The following is a 17,138-nucleotide window of genomic DNA, read 5'->3' as shown; positions in this document are numbered from 1 at the left end:
ACGTGGTGACATACGAAAAACAAAACAGATTTTTGGTGATCCTTTCTAGTCCTATTTACTACAATTTCCATGTCCACAGAATCACTGAGGTTGGAAAAGACCTTTGAGGTCACCAAGTCCAAACATCCACCCAGCACCCTGTTCACCACTGAACTGTTGTGGTGCTGGGAATTTGGGTACTGAGACCTTTTCATGCCTGTGGAAAACATCAACCACCAAACCAAAAGCTCTGCCAAACAAAAGCACAAATCAGACTTTGGCTCACACACACACAGCAGAGATCCTTGCCCAGCTGCATCCAGGTGAGAAGGCAGGAGGCTGCAGGGGCAGACATTTACCTGCAGGATCAGCAGAGCCATGTAGATTTTGCTGGTTGTTGAAGCAGTCAATTTCAGCATTCCAAGGAGGACAGCTGTGGAAAGGGATGGATGAGAGGGTGAAGTTAACCCCACCTCTCTGGGCTTCCACAGGGGGATGCTGTGGGGGGAACTCTCTGCTCACCTGGGGCCCAGCAGCAGAAGAAGGCAACAGGGTAAAAAACCACCCGTTGTTCCACCATCTTAATCATGGCCCACTGCTGATCCCCCAGGAATCCTGTGGAGTTCACAAACCTCTTGTACAGCCCTCGGGCCTGACTCAGGATAACCTGGAAAAGAACAGGCAAATGTTATTGTACAGGCTGTGATCTGCTGGGTTCATCCAGGGTGGATCCCTGTGTACCCAAACTTTTCACACAGCACTGAAATCCTGTGGGAGGTGTTGCTTTGCAAGTGGCCTTTTCTAAACTGAAGACTCTGAATTGACTTTAGAATCATATTGTTTAGGCTGGAAAAGATCTCTAAGATCATGGAGTCCAACCATTAATCACCTCTTGCTGACCCATGCAGGAGGTGATCTCTGTCAAGCTCCAAGCTTGACAATATTTGGAAATCCTGCTAAATATTTCTGGGCTGGGTTGAAAGTACACAGGACTCCAGATGGATTTATCTGGTGGCACGGTGATATTTTCCTTCCCCTACCACCCTTTCCAAAAGGGAGGCAGCACCACACAGTTATTGCCCTGCCCTATTTGCCAAGAGCATGGAGTGAGCAGACAGGGGGGAATAGATTGAAAACTGAAAGCAGGTTTAGATGGGATACTGGGAGGAAATCCTTCCCACAGAAGCTGTGGCTGCCCCATCCCTGGAAGTGTCCAAGGCCAGGTTGGACAGGGCTTGGAGCAACCTGGGACAGTGGAACGTGTCCCTGCAGAGAGTGGCACTGGATGAGCTTAAAGATGCCTTCCCACCCAAACCATTCTGTGATTCCATGAGTGCCCAGCCTCTGGAGCCATCCAAGGGCCCCACAAGGACCAGCCTTACCAGGATGGCCACGAAGCTGATGAGGAAGGAGACGAGGAAGACGCCGATGCTGTAGAAATGCATTGCACGGCAAACAGAGCCGCTCGGGCTCTGGGGCTGGCTGGGGGGCTCGGCCATCTCCGCGTGCATCAGGAGACACCTGTGGGACACAGGAGAGCCTGAGCTCCTGCCCACCCCCAGCAGCCCTGGGGCTGTGCCAGAGGAAGGGAGGAAGCTCACCCGTGCTTCTGGCTGAAGTTCTGGTAGCAATTACTGCTGTTGCCCAGGCAAAACACAGGCACCATGAGGAGGAAAGGGATCAGGCTGAGAGGAGAAGGACAGCAGAGTCATGGGTTATTGCACGGCTCCACTTGGGCACTGCTTGGTTTTTCTCCCATCACTACACTGCTCTGGAAAAGTATTTTATCAGCTTTACCAGCATCGGGGCTTTCATTTGTGAGGGCTAATTATTGGTAAAGGGAAACCTTCTGGAAAACCACATCCAGTTAATAAAGTTATCATTAACCTGGTTGAAAAAACCCTCTTACTCTGCATTCATGAGGTCACTCTGCTGTTAATGATGAGCTTTACAGCTTTTTTAGTAAAGCTTGCTTTAAAACAAGTAGGAAACAGGGATCAACACACTGCAGTTTGCCAAATCCACAATCTCCCACTAGGGAGAATTAATTCTTACCAAATCCACACCCTCTGCCAGGGAAAATTAACTCTTACCAAATCCACACCCTCTACCAGGCAGAATGAAATCTTACCTTGACAAGATCGTTGCTATTCGGCCAACACAACTTGCATAATCTACAACCTGCAAAATCCAAAAATCTTAATTATTTCTGTACAGCCCCTGGTTCACAGGAAGGAGCTGAGCATTTCAGCAGCTGAGGGGGATCTGCCCATCCTGCTGCTCCTGAACTACCAGATGGATTATCTGAGATACAAAGTTTGCTGTGCACAGCAAATGTCTGGGGAAGCTGTGTAGGGCAGTGGGGCTGATGGGTTTGTTGGGAAGAGCAAGGAATGTGCCATCTTGCAGGAATACCTGGGGTATCCCCCAGCCTGGTCATGGCAGTGGTGGTGCCTCCCTGTTTGGGTGTGAGGGAGGCATTAACAGCAAGGAGAGATTTTGGTCACGGGGTGTGTGAAGTATTTGCTCAGCCTGCAATGCAGGGAGGTTTTTCCTGAGTGTTGTGTCCTTGTCCCTGGGTTCCCAGCCTTTACACCAGTCCCACTCACCTGGGGGGGCACCCTGAAGAGGTTCTGGTTGTATTTCACCTTGAGGTCCATGTACAGGTGCCAAGTGTAGTTTACAGTGTAGAGAAAAGAGGCCACATAGAATACCTGAGAAATAAAACCAGCATTTCAGTCCTGAAATAATAATTCCTAGAGCATGTTTAGTTCCTCCCGAATCCCATGGAAGAGAGGCAGGAGGATGAACACCTGCCAAAGGTGAGGGTCTGAGCAGAGGGGCTGTGCTCACATGCAGCTGGGAAGAGTCAGGTTGGAGATTCCCACCTTAGATCACACAGCTTCACTTTGGCCTCAGGCAGGACAACTAATGACAACAAGATTGTCTTGGAAATAAAAATCTTTGTGATCTGGCTAATTTTTTTGGCTCAGGGCCTGGCAATGAGGGTTTCAGAGGCACTTGGACCTTCTCAATGCTATGTCCATTAGGAAAACAAGCACAGATGTGACATTTAGATTTGCTTCTTGCATAATGAGCTGACTATGCAGAGAATTCACGGAAACAGAAAACAATTGAACATTTCAAGAGGAATGTTAGGGCAGCTATTCTCTGCCCTCAGCCCAAGTTAACATCCCAAAAACCCTTTTCTTCCTTTGTGGGAAAAAGGAGAAAACATAGAGCACTGAGAGTTTCATAGCCTTTGATTCCAGCTTCAGATTAGTCTAATTATCTAAAACTTCCTATAAACCCCCCCCCAAATCTTGATCAAATTTTTTTCCAAATTCATGCTTACTCCAGGTTGCCTAATCAGATCACGTACATGCATGTGCTGTGTTGTGACAGGAAACACAAACTTCAGTGGCAAAGAGGAAGGGCTGGACAAGCAAATGTTTTTTTTCTTTCTGTGGCTTTGCTATCCTTTGCCAAAAAGATAAGGAGCACAGGTTTGCCACCCTGGTATCATCCACAGCTGGGAAAGTGGTCACTAAACAAACTTGGCCTCTTTCACTGAGGTTGTGAATGCTCTTGGCTGGCTCAAGAGGCTGAGTCCAAGGGCTGCCACAGGAACATTGCAGTGACTTTCCAGTTCATTAAATGAGTTTTAATGAGGGGCTGTTGCCCTTTTCCAACTACTTCCAGAGAAGGCCAAAATAGTCCACAAGGATCGTTCTCTTGCACTTCAGAATTCCCGGGAGAGGCTCATGAAATGTCAGTGCTGCCTTCTAGAACAGAGACCCAAATGCCACTTGTGAAGGTGCCAGCAGGAAGGGAAGGGAATTCTGCTCTCCTGAGCCCCAGCTCTGGGGCTGGGGACAGTCCTGCAGCACTGCCCATGAGGAAATAAAGCAGAGACACAAGAATCCCTCATTATCCCATCTGTGGCTCCCATTGTGCTGCCCAGCATGAGCAGAGCCTGCCAGGACATTATTAGGCCACTGGAACTGAACTGGAAGAACATGGGGAGTTGTGCAATTATAACCACAATATCTATTCTGGACTTTATCATTGCAATGTAGGAGGAGGAGAGAATGAGGGACAGCAAAGGGAGCAGTATTTATATTCATCTCAATCAAAGCTCTGGAGCTGAAAGAGCGAAAATCCAAGAAACAAAGCAATCTCCTTCTTTATTGACACAGTTTGGACACTGGGCAGCTCCATCCACTGCAACATCAGCCTGTGATGACAAATAATGGCAAACGGCCTGAATAAAGCAAAATATTGCCCTGCTCTTAAGGCAGTGCCTTGAGACATCACAATGACTCCAGTGTGAGCTTCTCCAAGGGCTGCAAACTCCACTGCTGGGCTGTCCCTTCCCATCCTCACCTCAGCTCATCCGACACCTTCTGGGTGTTGGTGTGCAGAGAGGCCCCAGGTGTGAGACACCCAGAAGCACAGTGAGACGTTTATTTACTCATTCCATCAGCCTCCAGATCCCTCCTGCTCTGCAGAATCTGCTGGTTCAACCTGTTGTTACTGGCTCCTTCTTACGCACAAGGTGTTCCCACCTCTCAAGGGCACTGCAGGGTGTTGGGTGAGGAGGTCCTGCACTGTCACATGCCCTGAGGGAAAGGTTTCCATGGCAAGGTTTGTTTTAATTTCTCCCAGAGCAAACAGCAGCCACGGCTCTTGCCAGGCACAATCTGGCTCTGCCACCCAGGCAGTCCCTGTGCTGTGGGGACTGGTGGTGGCACGCAGGAGAGGAGCCAGGCTGAGGTCAGGGTGTGACTCTGCACACCCCACCACAAGCCCTGGCCCAAGGCCAGCTCTGCCCACCCACCATGAACACAGAGCTCCCACCTTGTCCCATCCTGTGCTGGTGTCCCTGCAAAGCACAGCCACAGGCTGGAAAAGTGAGGGCAGAGAAGAGCCAGAAGTGCAAGAGAGCTGAGAAATTATGGGCATATTTTCCATAGCTAACTTATTTCTCCTCTAGCAGTGCAAACTGCCTTCTCCAGGCTATAAAAACATCACACCAGCTGAAAGAACTGTCCCCCAGGCAAGGGAAACAGCTCAGGAACAGCCTCAGTCCTGCTTTCTCCTTCCACCTTCTAGCTTTGAAAGCCTCTCCCAAGCTCTCCTCATTTTCCCATTTACCATCACCTTGAAAACACCTTTGATGTTGTTCTGCATCATTCCCAAGTGGCCATGTTACCCAAACCTCACTGTTTCTCTCAACATGAACATACTGTGGAGCCAGTAGAGCTGGAGAAACCAGAAATGAGCCTGGAGTGGAACAGCTGCTCTCACCACCCTCAGCAACACATCTGTACCCCCAAAACAGCTGCTGAAACAATCCTGGGCTGCAGGAGCCCATCCCCAGACACACAACAGCAGGAACAATTCCATCCTGTAGCTGCAGCTACTTCCCTGCCCTCTCTGAGGCACATGGAGATCCTTTCCAGCTTTGGATGCTGCTTTTCCACAAGGACATTCAGTTCCCTGTTGTGGTACCACCACACTCTCAGGGAGTTACCCAAGCCCACACATCAAGGCTTCCCTTGCACTTCCCAGTCTTTTAAAAGGAAAAAAAAATTAATTCCAGAGATCATAATTTATGAATCCCCATGCTCAGCTGGACTCTGCAGAGATTTTTGAGAGCTGAGATTTCCAAAGCCTGGTGTTGAAAAGGGAACTGAGGCAACAGCAAACTGTCAGGAAAACAGTGCTCACCCACCCTACTCCACTGGCCCTCAGCACAGGGAAGCAGCTGAGTCAATGGGACACAGGCTGAGCTTGTGCTGATGGAGGATCCTTGGAAAGAGCAAGAACTGGGATGTTCACGTGAGTAATTTAAGCCTGAGCTCGAGCAAGTCACAGAATGTCTGTTCCTGCCCAGGCTGGAGGAAGCACAATGAGAAACAGAAAAGCAGCCATGTGAGAGCACAGAGATCCACGGGCATGGATCCAACAGGAGAAAGATCAAGTCCCATCTGCTCATTTCACACAAGCAACTACAAAATCCCACCTTATCTTTTCCTCTGACACACCAGAGGACCCTAAACCCCAGTGTCATTTTCTCCCTTTTCCACAGAAAGCCAAGATACCTGCTAAAGCCTGTCTAGAAACAGCCCCCATGGCCACGCTCTGATCACCAACAAGGTTAATGATGACAAATTACAAGGTTAATTCTAGAACGTGGTGCCAAGGCCACTCACCTGTCCCGTGGCCTGCAGGTTGTAGCAGATGAGATCTTGCTGGGAGGTGGGTGAGCTGTAGAGCAGGGCCCCAGCCAGCCAGCACATGCCCAGGAACAGATCTGAGAGGCTCAGGTAGAAAAGGGGACGCACCTGGAAAAGGGAAAAGGCTCAGCAAGTGTGAGTGGAGTCACAGCCCTCCCATCCCCCAGCTGCATCTTTACCCCCTTATCAGACATAAAGATATTTTAATACAGCCTTTCAAAGGTTTTCTGCAGGTGAGGAAAGTTTTTCAATAGAAAAACCCCACTGCAAAGTTATTTTGAAAGCCTTAATTGAAGGGAAGTAGGGCATAAGTGGCACTTTGTGGAGGGATGATTTTACCCTCAGGAAAGCACTGTGACAACATTTCTGAGACCACTCAATTAATCTGCAGCAAACCCTGAGAGCTCCAATAAAAAAAGTCTTCTACTTTCACAACCAAGCAAGTTCAAAGACAAGTTACCAGATGAAAACTTTTCAGCCTTTAGTCCTGAATATCAACCTTGTTTCCAGTCCTTTAAAATTCCTACACTAATTACAGCAGAAAGATTAATTGTGCTCAGACACCAATACCAGGTTATCTGGTGTTATCTGAACACTGTCACCCCTCAGCTCTTCTGGTGAGACAACTCTCCTTGCAGGGAAATTCCACATGGATTTATTCTCTCAGGAGCTGCTCCAATGCACTCCAACCATCACTTCTGCCATAGGAGCCAAGAGCAGCATCAAAACTTACAGAAAATATCCCAAATATCCATCATGTTACAATTTTGAAGAACAGGACATGTTGGCAGGGAGAAGAGACATCATATTTTAAATAAACTCACATAGAAATCAAACTTCCAGGAAACACAAACCCTTCCTCAGGTCTGGAATGACTTGAAACAAACATTTTTCTAAGTGTTCTATGTCATTTCAGCTGATGACTAAGGTTGGGTTTATTTTACAAGCCAGATTAATTTCCACTGAGAGCCATTATTGCTGCATCTTTCTGTAAAGGAGTCGTGTCCCCTTTAACAACAGTTTCCAGCCCATTTCCAGTTTGCATACACTGGCCAGGACTGTAAACACTGCAGGAAAACATTTGTGCAAAATATCTGGCCAACATTTTCTTTGTTAGTGGGAGAGCAGAGACTTTGGAAAAGCAGCCTAATTACCTACATTCTTAATTAAAGCCTTTGGTATCTCATTTTCAGCATCCAGGAGAGAAAATTGTGGTGTTTTTCTTTCCCTATGGAAAATTATAATGTTAAACACAGCATGGAAATGCTTCAGCAGGCTTTGATTTTGTATTTCTTTTCATGGAGCTGAGTTTTTTGTGAGATTTGCCTCAGTATTGTCCTGGAAGTAAGTGGATGCAACCCATCACGTTGTATAATACTTGTTCCCATGTGCAGTGAGAGGGAGTTTAGGAAGAGTGATAAGAGTTAAGGTAGATCTGATTGAACCAGATTTGTCCTTAGGGCATGAAGGAGCACAAGGCACAAAGGTCTGGAGTTAATTTTAATTTGATTTCATCTCTAAATGCCTTTTTTAAACCAGGCTTTTCCTCGCTGGTGCAGAAATTAAGCCCTGGCACGATAGGCTTGGGGCACTGTCCAGTTTGTGATTGAGGCAGGTTAAACCAAACAGATCTAAAATAAGCAAAAAAGCCACTTTTGCAATCAAACAGGTGACCTCTTTCTCCAGCACAAGTGCCCTTGGAGCAAGGCACTGCTGGTGTGTCCAGGAGTTGTTTTGGCAGAGACCTGACTAAAGAAGTAGGTGACACAGGGGCATGTGTGGCTCTGGCTTGAAAAAGGGGAAAGAAAATAACCACTGGTATTTATAAAATAGAGGAAGGGACTGCAAAGATGTAATGATTTACATCCTGGCAGCTCCAGCTGCAGCGCACACGGGGATTTGGCTCTGTGGCCATGGCCCAGGCACATGCTGAGCTGAAGGTTCTTCCTCAAACCTTCTGAGCTGAGATTTCTTCCTCAAACCTGTTGAGCTGAGGGTTCTTCCTTGCTTGCCATCACCTCTCCTGAATGATTTACCTGAGGCTGAAGGGTTTTATTGACCCCGTAGAGACAGAAAGCAAGCTTCAAGAGTGCAGTATTTGATTTCTGAGGTTGGGGACAGGAAGGAAAGCGTTTCTAAGATCCTTCTACCAGCCTCCAGAGCTGTTTATTTTTAAATGCTTTGCTGTGGGTCCTCATGACTCAGGGAATATGCTGTTTGTGGCAAGTTTTGATATGGATCTCTTCCAGCCCCTTTGTTTACAAACTTCCACTTCAGACCCAAGACATGAGGACAAGAAGATGGGGAAGTTAATGGAGATTTTGTCACTTTTGAAACCCAGCACCAGATCTCCCCTGGCAGCAGAAGAGCCTGGAAGGCTGATGCAAACCAGTCCCTCCAGCTGGCATCCAGCCCTCCTATCCGGATTTGCAGAAATAACCTGAGCAGAAACATCTGGACCTTCTGGAGCGTTGTTGACCTGGAGCCATGTGTGGATCATGAACAGCTCCCAAGCCACAGCCCCATCACATGATTGAGAGCAGAAGGGCTCCTGAGCAGCCAGGCCATGGGAGCCAACAGGATGAGGCTGCTGAGTCACACCAGGACACTGCCAACCCCTGCTCCACACCATTCCAGAGGGAGGACCCTGGGAAGGAATCACATCTGGAGCTTTCCACGTGCAGATGTGGTTGAAGGAGGTTTTGATGTACACCTTGAGCAGCACAAGCTCAAGCAGGTTTTCCATCCCAGCTTTAAGGAGAAGTCCCAGCCTTTGTTTTTCCCTAGGAATGCATGGAGATCTCCACAGTTTATTCTGGATGTGCTGGGCAGAGCGTTTCCAGGAGGTTGGCTGGGAGCAAGGTCCTCTCCTGCTGTAAGTAGGACAGATTTGCCCTGCAAACATGGACTTATGTTCTCCTTCCCACAGTGCCATCCAACAATGTGTCAGTTGCCTGCATTTCTTGCTTCTCAAGGGATAGCTCCATGAATTCCCTGAAAGTCCCATTCTCTGGGCTTGCAGGTCGAATCCATGATGTACTAAGAACAGGAAGATGAAGGAAGGAGAGATACAGCTGCTGCCAGCTCCACCGACTTTCTGCATAGTCCACAGGCCAGGCTGAGCCTGAAAACCCTGGACAGCAAATCCCAGCTTCACAGGGATCATTTTGGCTCACTGCCCCCAGGAAGTCCTGGACACACAGAGGGACTGTGTGTGGACACCCAAGCCTGGCAGGATGGGATGGAGGATGTGGGGTCAGTTTTAGTAGCACACCTGCCGAGAGAAACTCCTCAGAGACGGCCAAAAACCAACACCTGTAAAAGCATTTCCACAGGGGCAGCTCCAATTTGCACTTCAGCAGCTTTGTGCACACCTCCTCAGCCCCGCGGGAGTTTGGCCTCACTGAAGAGGGCACGCTAGGAAATCTGCGCTCCCAGGAACGACTGGAGGACTTTCCAGGAGCAGCAGAAAGCACAGGACTAACGAACCTGCTTCTCCCTGCAGAAGCACAGGTTCAAGGTCAGTCCTTTCACCTCCTACCAAGACAAAGAATCCAATTCTTAGCAAGCCCTTTTCCTCCCAGCTATTAAGCAAGATTTAATCACATAACCCTGAGACCTGCAGCTGCTCTTAGGAGAGGGTCTGTGCTACAGGTGAACCACCTGCAGGGACTGATACCGCGGCTTAAGGAGGGAAAAGGAAGCTCAGACCTTACCTCGGGGGACCGCACTGCGTTTTGGAAGACGGCGTAGGCAATAATTGAGCTGGAACCTACAACGCTGAGAAAACAAAGCACAGGTTGGAACAGGAGCGCGTCTGCCTCGCTGGGAGACGCGAGTTCTCTTTTTTTGCTTTTCTGGGTAAAATCATCTTGGCGACAGTAACTCCATGGGCAGCGCGTCGTACCTGAGCATGGCCATGGTGAACTGGATCCACTGGAGCGCAGAGTAGACCTGGGGAGAAGGTCGGGAGGGAGCTCAGGTGACACAGCCCCAGGCGCGGCAGGAGCGCCCGGGGAGTGCGGGGTCCCGGGAGGAGCGGGCAGCACGGACCGGGAGCTCAGGGAGGAACAACAAGGACCGGGGACCGGGATAGGAGCGGGCAGCACGGACCGGGAGCTCAGTGAGGAACAACAAGGACCGGGGACCGGGATAGGAGCGGGCAGCGCGGACCGGGAGCTCAGTGAGGAACGACAAGGACCGGGGACCGGGATAGGAGCGGGCAGCGCGGACCGGGAGCTCAGTGAGGAACAACAAGGACCGGGGACCGGGATAGGAGCGGGCAGGTGGACTGGCGGATCCCGGAGAAGAGCGGGCAGCACCGGCCGGGGATTAGGGACAGCGGGGTGCCGAAGAGGAATAGGCAGCACCGACCGGGGACAGGCACCGGGGGAGGATCGTGCAACGCTGCCGGTGCCTCCGGGCACGGAGCGGGGGCGCAGGGCTGGGGAAGGACCGTGAGGGGATGGACGAGAAGAAAGGCGCACAGCGAGGTCCCGGGGTTCTCGGTGTCGGCGGGGGCTCGCTCACCTCCTGCCAGCCCCCATCCAGCCGGTCTGCCTCCGCCGGCAGGGCCATGGGTACCGCCGCCGCCGCCGCACCGCTCCGGGGCTGCGGGCGCCGCCCGCGCTCCGCCCCGGGGCCGCACCGCGCCCGGCCCCCGCCGGCGGGGCCGGCTGCGGGGAGCGCCCGGTGGCAGAGAGGGGCTGAGGGGACAGGAGCCCTGGGCAAACAGCGGGATTGGCGTCCCGGGGACCGGCGTCCCGCGCATCCCTCCAGGGGCAGAACCGGGCGAGCCCCGGTGGGCGGGCTCGCCGCGGTCCCCCCGCCCCGGGCTCCCCTCACGGAGCCGCTCTGAGGCGACCCCGCGGAGCCCCGGCCCCGCCCCTCCGTGACGTCACCAGCACCCGTGGCGGGAAGGCGCTTCGAGGAGCGTGCGGGGCTGCTCCCCTCAGAGAGCCCGGGCATGGTTCCCTCAGTCCCGCGGCTGCTCCCCTCAGAGAGCCCGGCATGGTTCCCTCAGTCCCGCGGCTGCTCCCCTCAGAGAGCCCGGCATGGTTCCCTCAGTCCCGCGGGCTGCTCCCCTCAGAGAGCCCGGGCATGGTTCCCTCAGTCCCGCGGCTGCTCCCCTCAGAGAGCCCGGCATGGTTCTCACAGTCCCGCGGCTGCTCCCCTCAGAGAGCCCGGGCATGGTTCCCTCACAGTCCCGCGGCTGCTCCCCTCAGAGAGCCCGGGCATGGTTCCCTCAGTCCCCCGGGCTGCTCCCCTCAGAGAGCCCGGGCATGGTTCTCACAGTCCCGCGGGCTGTTCCCCTCAGAGAGCCCGGGCATGGTTCCCTCAGTCCCGCGGCTGCTCCCCTCAGAGAGCCCGGCATGGTTCCCTCACAGTCCCGCGGCTGCTCCCCTCAGAGAGCCCGGCATGGTTCCCTCAGTCCCGCGGGCTGCTCCCCTCAGAGAGCCCGGGCATGGTTCTCACAGTCCCGCGGGCTGCTCCCCTCAGAGAGCCCGGGCATGGTTCCCTCACAGTCCAGCGGCTGCTCCCCTCAGAGAGCCCGGGCATGGTTCTTACAGTCCCGCGGCTGCTCCCCTCAGAGAGCCCGGGCATGGTTCTTACAGTCCCGCGGCTGCTCCCCTCAGAGAGCCCGGGCATGGTTCTTACAGTCCCGCGGCTGCTCCCCTCAGAGAGCCCGGGCATGGTTCCCTCACAGTCCCGCGGCTGTTCCCCTCAGAGAGCCCGGGCATGGTTCTCACAGTCCCGCGGCTGCTCCCCTCAGAGAGCCCGGGCATGGTTCCCTCAGTCCCGCGGCTGCTCCCCTCAGAGAGCCCGGGCACTGCTCCCTTCACAGATCCAGGGCATGGTCCCCTCAAGTTCTGATCCTATCGGGGGCTGCCCCCTTCAGAGTCCCGGGGAATTGTTCCCTCAGAGCTTCGAGAACAGCTCCCCTCAGCACCTCGGGAGACGATTCCCTCAGGGTCTCCGGGGCCGAGCCAGGAGGGACGTATCTCCACAAAGCCCTCCCAAAAACTGCCCACCTTGCCGGGGTTCTTCCTCTGCCGCTCCTGAGGGAGAGCGCTGGGTCGAGGGACACCCTTGGTTCTCCTCACCTCGCTTCAGCAGTCACAGCTTCCCCTCTGATTACGGAATTGGCCGTAGTTTCTCTATAGTGGTTTAAGAAGCAGCTTTGAAGTGGATTTTTTTTTTTTTATTATAGCATTATTAATACATTTTATCTCACAGCAACATCTGCTCCTTGTACCCACACCAAGATTCAAAAGGCAGCAAAGCTCCCACAGGAATCAGTTTTGTTTAAAGCATACTTTTAAGGTAAAACTCACAGGTGTTTCCCTTTTCAATTCTGTCACCCTGACCAGGGCTTCAGCATCTTCCAGAGGCATCTGAATTCCACAGAGTGTGAACTGCACAGTTCTGAGGACTGACCTGATCCTTGGGCCAAGCATCTCCTTTTAAATAACACAGACGAGGCTTCTAAAGACACAAATACTTCTGCTTCCTCTTACAGGACCTCATTTTCAAATATTTAGAACTACCAAACACTGATGAGGCTCTAGTTTGACAGTGTCAATTGCTTCTGGAGGCTAGAAAAACATTTTGCTCATGAAGCTTGGACAGGTAGAACACCTCTTCAGCTGTAAGAAAACACATCCAAATTTACATCTGAAAAACCAATTTTTTGCACAAACTGGTGAGACTGAGTGTAATAGCACCTCAAGGAGACTCTGCCCTTGCTCAGAACTCACTTCACTCACTGTGTCAAGGTATTATGAATGATTTTGGGAGAATGTTTGATGAAACGGCTGCTCTGGACAGAAAATGAGGGGCAAGCTGTGAACTGTCTTCACTGCCAGCATTTGGCTGACACCCAAAGCAAACAGGGACAGAAGCCATGGAAGGAGAAGCCAGAAAAAGGAAGCTCTGAGTTTCTTAGTCAACAACAGGTAAGAACAAGACTTAGAGCCCAAGTAGGACAACACATGGGGGGTGAGGGGTAGATTAACAAGCATAAAACCCAAGGATATTACGGACAGGGAAAGGTGGGCGTGTAGAGGGTACCCAATCTGTACCTTTTCCAGCATGTAAGATGGAATGAGAGACTGAATTTTGTTATTTGTTAGTCAGGGAACAGCTGTAAAAACCACCAGGAAGGAGCTTCTGGCCAATCTAGAGTTTGTTTTTTTTTGTTGTCTGCTTTAACACTGTTATTGGATAGTATTACACAATACTTGCTGTGCCTTGCTCTTAGGTGATTTTTCCAACATTTAGAATACTGTGTTTTTAAAGAATGTCTTCCTCTTGACCTTCTAAACTGAGAATCCCAGAAGGAGATCTGCTGCCCTTTTGAAGTCAGCGGGAAGTTTGCTTGCATTAAGGAGAACTGGTTAGGAATCTTGACAATGTTTCACAGCTTGTAGAGAGTTCTCCAACACGTTAGAGCTCATCTTTTTCACTACTCTTCTTCCGGAAAGAAGCGAGGATGTTGAGGCTTTTCTGGAGCTCCTCCTTCTTTCCATCACTCATCTTGTTCTTCTCGATCAGCTTTGTGATTCGGTTGACTTCGTTAGCAGCAAACTCCTCTCCCTGCTCCAGGATCTTGCTCATAATTTTCAAATATTGCTCTGCTGACTTCTTCTCGGTTTCTTTTGCTTTTCCTAAATTCTCCTGCCCCTTTTTCAGGAGGGCCTGGCGATCAGATTTCTCTGTGGTGCTCATAAATTTGCTGGCCAGCACATCATACTCCTTCAGGCAGCCTGGCATCCCCAGGTAGATGCCATTACTCTTCAGCCAGCGCTGAATAGCCCCAGCCTTGATTTCACCATCATAAAGTAAAGGATTGTTAAAGTCACCATCCCGGAACAAGTGAAAAACAGGGAACTTTTCCTTGTCAAGCTTGTACTTCTCTCCCAGCTCAGTGTTCAGTTTATCACCGTAATCTATCAAGGGACAATGAAACACAGAAAAGCACAGTTAATAAAAAAAAAAAAAATTAAGATTCCCTCCCACTCAAATATTTGTAGGCAGAGCTTCAACATGTCCTAATAACCTGTTTGCCAGGAAATCACAGAGCCATGGAAATATCCTGAGCTGGAAGGGACCCACAAGGATCACTGAGTCCAGCTTCCAGCCCTGCTCATGGCACCCCAAAATCACAGCCTGTGCCTGGGAGCATTGCCCAAATACTCCCTGAGCTCTGGCAGCCTTGGGGCTGTGACCATTCTCTGGGGAGCCTCTTCCAAGGAAATGCCACACACTGAAATAAAAACACCTCATAAAATAATTTCTGCAAGGCAAACATTCAGTGGGTTTGTCAAAGAAAAAGACTGTAATGGTGTTTTGCTGTGACTGTGAGAGTGTAAGACATTAGCAGGACCTTTTGTATAAACCCTGTCCTCCTCATGGAAAATCAATACCCTTTTTCCTCTTATTTTTCTCTATCCATTGATTTTAACTGATTTTACAGTTAAACAAGAGCTTTTCCTGTCTATGTGCAGAGAATGATTTGGTTCTGACAGCATGCCAAGCTACAAGACGTTTACTCATCTTACAGAAATTATATTTATTCTTGAGGACAGAAAACAAAGCCATTGCAAATATGCTACTTAGAGCATTCCACATATGTTTAGAAATATCAGAATGGGTAAAACTTCACAGTTTGATAATTAAGCCTACATTTTTAATTCAACCTACAAAGTCAGAGCATGTCAGGTGACAGTGATCTATTCTTCACCCTTTTTCTCTTAATCCAGTCACAGTCACATCGAGTTAGAGCAGCCACAGTGCAACAACCCCTTGCTGTGCTGCCCCAGGGTTTGCTGCATGGAACTAATCACACTAAATATTCTTTGTCTGAGCAGGACTGTGGCTAAAGCATGATTCTTGTGAGGTCTGTTACCTGCATGTGGGTCAAAAAGGTTTCTCTCAGCAAAGAAGGGGGGAAAAAGGCAAGAATTGCTGAGGATGAGGAGGTGGCAGCAGTTCAGCAGCGTGGGCTGACTCCTCATTACCCAGCCAGATGGATAAGCAGCTCTCCCACGCACAACCAGGCTCAGCCAGGGCAGGAGCTCCACTCTCACATCCATCCCTCCCCCAGAATTGCCTCAGAAGCTGCAGAAATCACACTGAAATGTATCCCCTCCTCACAGCCCACACTGTTTGCATGTACTCAGAGTTCCTCACCTGATATTCCCACTTCAGCCACCAGCAGATCCTCACTGGAGCCTGAGCTCTCTGCCAGCTTTTTAAACTCATCTTGTTTCTCACCATAGGGATATTGTGTGTCAAACTTCACAAGGACAAACTTATGCTTTGGAATAACCTAAAACAAGAAGAAAAAGGGGGAAAGACAAGACAAAACTTGATCATTTCAGGTCTGAGCAATGTCCAAGTCACCAAAGTTGGTTTTGCTTTTTCCTGTGCAATGGGGAAATGCAGAGGAGAATGGAAATTTTATATAATTATGGCCTCTCAGAAATGACTCACTGTCGTGTGAAGGAAAGACTGAGCTTTAGGTGTCTGTATTCCTGCACCAGATGATAAAGATAGTATGTGGTAGGTTTGGGGGATCTGATAATGCCTTTAATTCTAAGATTTGCTTATTGTAAGCAATCTGACTGGCATCTTGGAAGAAGATCAGCTGAAACATTTTCCAGTGGGACATGAAGAGGAGAGAGGCCATAGGTACTGGCATTCTGAAGTGTCCCAGCATCAGAGCTGCAGTGGAGATGCTGTAGATGTTGTACTGGTACATGAAATGGAGAAATCACTTTTAATTGATTTCTCTTCACTCCAGCCTTGCTCTGCTCAGACGATGCCTTTTCCAATTAGTTTGGCAATGGACTCTGTCACCCCTTGAGGGATTTTCCACGCCCTGCAGTAGAAGACCTTGCAAAATCTTCCTGTTCTAGCGAACAGGTTGGGGTTGCACCACAGCTTTCCACCTACACAGCGCTCTGCCAGCCCTGCCCAGGCCCTGCACATCTGTACGCACAGGTGGCTGCAGGCTCCGTCCTGGGCCTGCCGCGCGCTCAGTGGCCCGGTGGGAAGAGTCCTTCCTTACAAAGTGATTTAGTGAAGGGAAAAAACCAAAAGGTTAAAAAAGAAAAAAAAAAGAAAAAAAAAAAGCCTGTTGCTGTTTGATGAACAAGTGAAACCACCCAAGCAGCGCGCGCTCACGGCCCCGACTCACAGACAGCACAGCCCCGGCAGAGGAGCCGCGGCTGCGGCCGCACCTCCCCGCGCCCGCACCGCCGGTACCGCCGGGCCGGAGCGAGCCGGGCCGGACCCCGCGGCTCGGCTCCACTTGGACCGCGCCGATTGGCTGCCGGCCGCGGCCGCCGCGCCCCCATTGGCTGACTGCCGCAGCCGCCGCGCTCCCATTGGCTGCGGCGCGGCCGCTCCGCCAGCACCGAGCGCTCCCCGCGCCGGTGGCGGCGGCAGCGGCCCCGTGCCCGCGGCCCCGCCGCGCCCCCCGAGTTCCTCCCGCGCCCCGGGGCTGCCGCCGGCCGCGGGGCACACGGCCCGGTGCCGCCCCACGCCCGCCCCCCGAGCGCTTCCAGCAGGCCCGCCAGCGCCGTACCTTGTAGAAGGTGATGGTGTCGAGCGGCACGGAGCCCTTGGTGTGCAGCGTGCTGCCGCCGGGCAGCACCAGGCCGAGCAGGCAGAGCAGCAGCGAGCCGGCGGCAGCCGCCGCAGCCATGGCGGAGCGCGGAGGGAGCGGAGCTGCGGAGCCACGTGACGGCGCGACGGCCGCCGCCGGGGGCTCGGCTCGCCCCGCCCCGCCGCCCGGGGCCACCGCGGGAGCGGCGGCGCTCGGGGCCGGGCGGGGGCTCCTACGCCGTGCGGGGAGCGGGCAGCGCGCACAGGAGCTCCGCGCCCCCGGGACAGCACCGCTGCCGGTGCCAG

General features: G+C 51.7%; 2 protein-coding genes across 4 annotated transcripts in view; both read right to left on the bottom strand.

Moving 5' to 3' along the window:
• Window positions 1–10,901, bottom strand: part of TMEM116 (transmembrane protein 116) — a 29,159-nt gene extending 18,258 nt beyond the window's left edge. For all 3 annotated transcript variants that reach the window (XR_014958678.1, XR_014958677.1, XM_021544550.3), the window contains exons 1-10: window positions 10,752–10,901; window positions 10,129–10,175; window positions 9,938–10,001; window positions 6,198–6,329; window positions 2,589–2,693; window positions 2,111–2,160; window positions 1,581–1,664; window positions 1,362–1,500; window positions 502–646; window positions 339–412 (exon numbers count right to left, since the gene is read on the bottom strand). Coding sequence is in view for 1 of the 3 variants with exons in the window: in XM_021544550.3 (XP_021400225.1) it covers window positions 339–412; window positions 502–646; window positions 1,362–1,500; window positions 1,581–1,664; window positions 2,111–2,160; window positions 2,589–2,693; window positions 6,198–6,329; window positions 9,938–10,001; window positions 10,129–10,175; window positions 10,752–10,799 (888 nt within the window). In the remaining 2 variants the exon portion in view is untranslated. The remainder of the gene's footprint in view (window positions 1–338; window positions 413–501; window positions 647–1,361; window positions 1,501–1,580; window positions 1,665–2,110; window positions 2,161–2,588; window positions 2,694–6,197; window positions 6,330–9,937; window positions 10,002–10,128; window positions 10,176–10,751) is intronic.
• Window positions 10,902–12,401: 1,500 nt separating this feature from the next.
• ERP29 (endoplasmic reticulum protein 29) lies at window positions 12,402–16,946 on the bottom strand. The gene is made up of 3 exons (XM_021544659.3): window positions 16,813–16,946; window positions 15,414–15,552; window positions 12,402–14,170 (listed from the first exon to the last, which is right to left on the bottom strand). Exons 1-3 carry the CDS (start codon window positions 16,930–16,932, stop codon window positions 13,668–13,670), a joined length of 762 nt encoding a protein of 253 aa, XP_021400334.1. The 5' UTR covers window positions 16,933–16,946; the 3' UTR covers window positions 12,402–13,667.
• Between the last annotated feature and the right edge of the window lie 192 nt (window positions 16,947–17,138).

This window comes from Lonchura striata, chromosome 15 (genome assembly GCF_050655825.1).
Source record: "Lonchura striata isolate lonStrDom1 chromosome 15, ASM5065582v1, whole genome shotgun sequence".
In the NCBI taxonomy this organism is placed as follows: domain Eukaryota; kingdom Metazoa; phylum Chordata; class Aves; order Passeriformes; family Estrildidae; genus Lonchura; species Lonchura striata.
This window is presented reverse-complemented; position numbering and strand designations above follow the sequence as displayed.

What these genes read in the sequence shown, in the direction of transcription:
- ERP29 (XM_021544659.3), bottom strand. Translation starts at nt 16,932, where the DNA reads ATGGCTGCGGCGGCTGCCGCCGGCTCGCTGCTGCTCTGCCTGCTCGGC. An exon ending in ACACCATCACCTTCTACAAG is followed by an intron (nt 15,553 to 16,812) that starts GTACGGCGCTGG and finishes TTCTTGTTTTAG; the next exon opens with GTTATTCCAAAGCATAAGTT. An exon ending in GGCTGAAGTGGGAATATCAG is followed by an intron (nt 14,171 to 15,413) that starts GTGAGGAACTCT and finishes GTCCCTTGATAG; the next exon opens with ATTACGGTGATAAACTGAAC.